Here is a 5,717-nt window from a genome sequence, read left to right as displayed (position 1 = left end):
GACTTGAAACATCAGAAACGCAAACTGAGTCACGCTCGGTTCTTAATATTTAAGAGGTCTATTTTTAATGCCGTTTGAACGGTGTAGCAAGAAAATCCGATTGCAATGACATTATTTCTTATGTTTACTTTCATAGCCAAGGCAATTTCTCTCCCGGTGCGACCTTTAGCCTACTTGTATTGTAAAGCTAAAGCAGGACCACCAGGGACTCTTCGTGCTTTAATTTAATTTAATTAAAACGCGATGTTCACCTGTTGGAATTTACTGTTAGTTGATAGGTCGAAAGCAGTCCAGTTTTATTAAAAAAGGGCCGATGTGGATGCTGGTTTTTCTTTTAGCCCAGCACTAAGATGCATGATTGGACTTGACACAACCTTGATTGAAGACCATGATTAATCAATTAGCCTAGTTGAATCTGGAGTCGTGGTGCTGGGCTAAAACAAAATATCTGCACGCACATCGACCGTTTTCGGATAAAATTGGACACCACTTGCCTTAAACTCAACGTAGGTTACAGCTGCTCTGAGTGACGTAAAAGTTCATTGCGACTAGTGAGACAGCAAGGAAACCTAACCTATTACCTGGACCAACTTGATTTGATCTAAATAGTCAAATCCCTAGCGTCAAAGGCCAATTATTGGGCAAACACCTGACACTTGTAGGCTGCGTGATAGATTCACATGTAATCTCAGAGTAATACATAAATTACGCATTAATGACCTTATAAAGCTAAAAATATAGCAATGATTGAGTTACAAAAAAGAATGTGGGCATACAGGTGTGCAAAATGTATAAAACTGGAGTAAGAGAACTGTAATGATGATCTACCAATTAAACTCGCCTTATTTACAATATGTATGTCTGTTCATAATAGGCTTACAAAACGTCTCGCTATAAACTCTTTCCTGCGATGATACTGTCATTTCGCCGGTTTGATCGCATCAATAGCCTTCCTCACCGTCTCAAAAGGAACCTACGACCAACGGCACACAGGCGTCCCTGTGCTATAAGAGATTCACTCGGGCTCTGCCTCTGGTAGCTCTAAGATCTGGACCACCACCCTTGCGTCCTGCGGGGCTTAGGCAATTCACGATCAACACTTTAGGATGACATTAAGAAAACGGCTGCAGCCATGCAATCCGCATTCAATGCCGCCCCACAGCGATTCGGATACTCCACCCTCGCTCCAGAAGTCGGAGAGCCGGACAGCGTTCTCACGGTGAACTGGTCCTTAATGCGGGGAAACACCTCTCACCTGGATACGGAGAACACACGCGTCCCTCATTATAAACAGTTCTCATCGTCCACATCAGTATTTTTAGCAATGCTCATGACGCTGCTGGTCTTTGCCACAGTCATGGGCAATGCACTTGTAATTTTGGCATTTGTCGTGGAAAAAAGTTTGCGGACCCAAGGCAACTTTTTCTTTTTGAATTTAGCAATAGCGGACTTTCTTGTTGGTAAGTTGAATCAGTATGGTATGCTTATTTATAACCTGCCTATGCCTTTTATCCTGTTTTGTACACTGATGTATTAATTGTACAGCACTTTGGTTGACGGTAGTCATTTTAAATGCGCTTTAGAAATAAACTTGACAAATATATTGTATATTTTTGCCAATGCCATTATGCAGTTACAATCGTTACGACGATTGCATCTGGTAATCCAGCGATTACATTTTTTTTATTTTTTTTATTTATCTTTATTTTTTTACTTAAGGTAGCAATTCGACTGCAAGAGCAGTGAGGATTGGAGGACATTCTAAAAAGCTATGAACTTTTGAAGCGTTTAACATGGCATTTAATGATCCACTGTAAGATAAAGCACAGAGAAAATGCGCGTATGTAGCATTAAGAACGAACTCTGTGACCAAAAGAAAAATACTGACAATACGAACAATAATGTTAAACACTTTATGATTTAAGATTTATAAGATTTTTAAGAGCGCGATGTTGACAGTTTTAAACTGGTGCCCGCAGCATCATATCACCAAATACGGCTGATGTTAATACTCTTTACCCCCTTAGAAATTCGAGATTGTCATGTTAAACGATTCCCATGGAGTAGTTTATTGTATTAGGATTTTATAGGACTATATTGCCACGTCCCAAAACAAATGCATGCTAGTTTGACATTGCAGTGAATAACGATGTTTCACATTTTTAAAAATCTCTTTTAGGGGGGTTTTGCATTCCAGTCTACATCCCCTATGTACTAACTGGAGAGTGGAGACTCGGACGAGGTCTGTGCAAACTGTGGCTCGTGGTGGACTACATGCTCTGCACTGCCTCTGTGTTCAACATCGTTCTGATCAGCTTCGACCGGTTTCTTTGTGTCACAAGAGCGGTAAGAGAACGCAGTCCCCATCTCTTTAAGCAGCAGCATTTTGACACACAAAATCAGCATTTTGCATTGTATTGTTTGAGGGAACACAAACCAACACCAGACAGTTTAGCAGAAGTGCAGAACATATTTTGTTACAATGTTAAATAAATTAATGGTTTAATAAATGAAGGTCTGTGTAACAGGTCTTGGATGCCTCCTTTGTGAACCTTAGTTGCAATGGTCCTGAATCATCACAAAGGCAGAACAGTGATTTTTAGCCTGCCGGGTCCTCTGTGTCAGGTGAGTTACAGGTGCCAGAAGGGTGTGACCAGGGAGGCCGTGCTGAAGATGGCGAGCGTGTGGCTGGCCGCTTTCCTGCTGTACGGTCCGGCCATCATCAGCTGGGAGCACATTGCGGGCGGGAGCGTGGTCCCGCACGGCGAGTGTCACGCAGAGTTCTACTTCAACTGGTACTTCCTGATGACAGCCTCCACCGTGGAGTTTTTCACCCCCTTCATCAGCGTCACTTACTTCAACCTCAGCATCTACATCAACATCAGGAGGCGGAACCAGATGAGGGAGGGGCAGTCGGCGGGGGGCGGGGCTGGGCTGGGGGCGCTGGGGGACTGGGAGATGCAGCCGTGCGGCAGGGTCGGGGGGGAGCCGAAGGTGTTTTTCGTCAGGGCGGCGGCGGCCAGCAGGTGCGGCGGTGATGGGAGGGGCGGCACCAAGGCGTCCACGAGGGACAGCGACGGGAAGCGGCGGGACAGCGACCTGCTGGACCTGCCTCCCCTGCAGCTGGAGGACCTGGCCCAGGGGCCGGGGGACGGGCCCTGCGGGGCCCAGCAGGGCCGCTCTGAGGCTGCCGTCGACCCAGTGCGCTTCCGCCTCCTGCGCGACAAGAAGGTGGCCAAGTCGCTGGCGGTGATCGTGTGCGTGTTCGGACTGTGCTGGGCTCCCTACACCATGCTGATGATCATCAGAGCTGCCTGTCATGGGCAGTGTGTGCAGCACTATCTGTACGAGATCTCATTCTGGTTGCTTTGGCTCAACTCTTCCATTAACCCCATCCTGTATCCATTGTGTCACACCAGCTTCAGGAGGGCCTTCGCAAAACTGCTCTGCCCCTCCAAGATCAAAATTCAGCCCCAGTATGTTGAACAGAAGTGCTAGGGAGGGAGCTAGCCACATGGGGTTCATTCTTTCATTCATAATTTTATGGCTGTGGGTAAAAAAACTATTTATCCATACCCATAAAAGCTTATAAACCTTATATAGACTAAATTAGGCATTTTTTCACTGCCATGAAAGTATGAAAAAAGGATAAACAAAATGTTTACCATTGCATGGGTGTAAAGAATGGGATTTTTTAAAAAACGCTGTTGCATTCTTTAGATTTATACAGTTTAAAATATTTTATTTGCGCAACACAATAGAAAACATACAATGATCAACAGCATGAATGCAAGTTAAAGGCACAGCATTATGGCATTGCGTTTTGAATTATATAGCCAGTGAGTGGTGCACGTGCCATCACAGAAAAGTCTGCTCAAAGTGATTATAGAATCACAGAGTTGACCTTGGTAATATCTGTGCTTTTTGTCCTACCACTTTAACTTCTTTAGGAATAATAATACTGATTCAGAAGCACAACAGCAAAGAACAGTCCTCAATAGTAAATATTGCGACATCACAAAATAGACTGTGTTCCGTAATATGGTATGTACATATTAGAAAACCAGTGCCATGAAAAAGTATTTGCCTCTTCCAGATTTCCTCTATTCCATATTTGTCACACTGGATGGTTTCAGATCTTTAGACAAAATGTAATTTTAGACAGAGGGAACCTGAGTGAACTCAAGATACACTTTTGAAAATCATTACATTTTATGAGAAAAAAAAGATCACTGATATCACCCATGTTAAAAAGTAATTGCCCCCTTAAACTTAACTGGTTGCACAATCTTCAGCAGCGATAACTGCAAGCTAACAATGTGGAGGAATTTTAGCCCAATTTTCTTTGCAGAACTGCTTTATGTAATTCAGATAAATTGGTAGGTTTTGGACCAGAGATCATACCACTCCAAAACTTTCATTTTGTTTCTTTTCAGTCATTCATATGTGGACTTGCTTTTGTGTTTTGGATAATACTGATTCAGAAGCACAACAGCAAAGAACAGTCCTCAGTAGTAAATATTGCGACATCACAAAATAGACTGTGTTCCGTAATATGGTATGTACATATTAGAAAACCAGTCTTGTAGCACAACCCAATTAGGCTTCAGCTCACAGACAGATGACCAGACACTCTCCTTAAGAATTTTCAGATACAGAGCAGAAATCAATGGTGGCAAGTCACCCAGATCCCAAGGCAGTATTGCATCCCCACACCATCACACTGCTACCACCATGTTTGACTGTTGGTATGATGTTCCTGCTGTGAAATCCTGTATTTGCTTTATACCAGACATAATGGGACCAATGTCACCCAAAAAGTTCCACTTTTGACTAATCTTTCCATAGAACATTATCCCAAAATGCGTGGGGATTATTCAAGTACTTTTGTTTTTTTTTTGAAAATGTAAGGCAAGCACTGATGTTTCTCTGGGTTAGCAGTGGCTTCCTCCTCGCTACTCTCTCATTAATCATATTTTTGCCCAGTGTTTTTCTTACTGTGGAGTCATGAACACTGACCTTAGCCGAGGACTGCAGTTCTTTGGATGTTCTTCCGGGATCTTTTGTGCTGGATGAGCCTTGCAGAAATTCTGGCAGCTTGATCAACCCTGGGAAGTGTTCTTCATTTGGAGGTAATGGCTCTCACTGTGGTTCGGTGGAGTCCCAGAGCCTAAAGCCTGTGACCCTTTCCAGACTGATATATTTCAACATGTTTTTCCTCATCTCTTGTGAAATTTCCTTTGATCGTGACATAATGTACTTGTTGAAACTTACTGGTGACTACTTCACTCTGATGGTAACAATCAATGCGAGTGAGGTTTAGATTCAAAAGAGCTGGCTGCAATCAAGGTTGGCTGTGCTTAATCAGCTGAATCAAATTATCAATTAAATTAGGTTAATTGGCTGAGTAACTAAGGGGGCACTTTTTCCAAATGGGTGATATGTGTGTTTGAAAACTTTTTTTTTTCTTTTTCCCCTCTGCAATCCTGACTGAAGGTCGTTGATGCTGATACTCATCTGGAGCTTTGACACAATGCATGCTAGCTAAATAAAGCTGTACATACAGATTACATACTGATGTTCTGTTTTTATTCTGAAACTAATTAACTGCATTTGGATATTTAAAATGAAATTGCGGGGGAAAAGATTGTTGAAGGGAGGAAAGTCTAAGGGTGTCAGATTTTTTTAATTTATATTTGACCAAATTAATTTTAAAG

The 5,717-nt window shown here is 42.7% G+C and overlaps 1 protein-coding gene across 2 annotated transcripts; it reads left to right on the top strand.

Annotated features, from left to right (window-relative positions):
- The first annotated feature begins 247 nt into the window (after window positions 1-247).
- Window positions 248-5,570, top strand: hrh3 (histamine receptor H3). Of its 2 annotated transcripts, XR_004765275.1 has the most exons (4): window positions 248-1,460; window positions 2,180-2,346; window positions 2,626-5,132; window positions 5,497-5,570. XR_004765275.1 is itself a non-coding variant. In XM_035417852.1 (3 exons), exons 1-3 carry the CDS (start codon window positions 1,133-1,135, stop codon window positions 3,496-3,498), a joined length of 1,368 nt encoding a protein of 455 aa, XP_035273743.1. In that variant the 5' UTR covers window positions 248-1,132; the 3' UTR covers window positions 3,499-5,570. The 2 variants fall into 2 exon arrangements, 1 of the variants encoding a protein (XP_035273743.1); XM_035417852.1 differs by having other exon boundaries at window positions 2,626-5,570.
- The last annotated feature ends 147 nt before the right edge of the window (window positions 5,571-5,717 follow it).

Source organism: Anguilla anguilla, chromosome 5 (genome assembly GCF_013347855.1).
Source record: "Anguilla anguilla isolate fAngAng1 chromosome 5, fAngAng1.pri, whole genome shotgun sequence".
Taxonomy (NCBI): Eukaryota; Metazoa; Chordata; class Actinopteri; order Anguilliformes; family Anguillidae; genus Anguilla; species Anguilla anguilla.
Note: the sequence above shows the minus strand (reverse complement) of the source record. Positions and strands in the feature narration are given on the sequence as shown.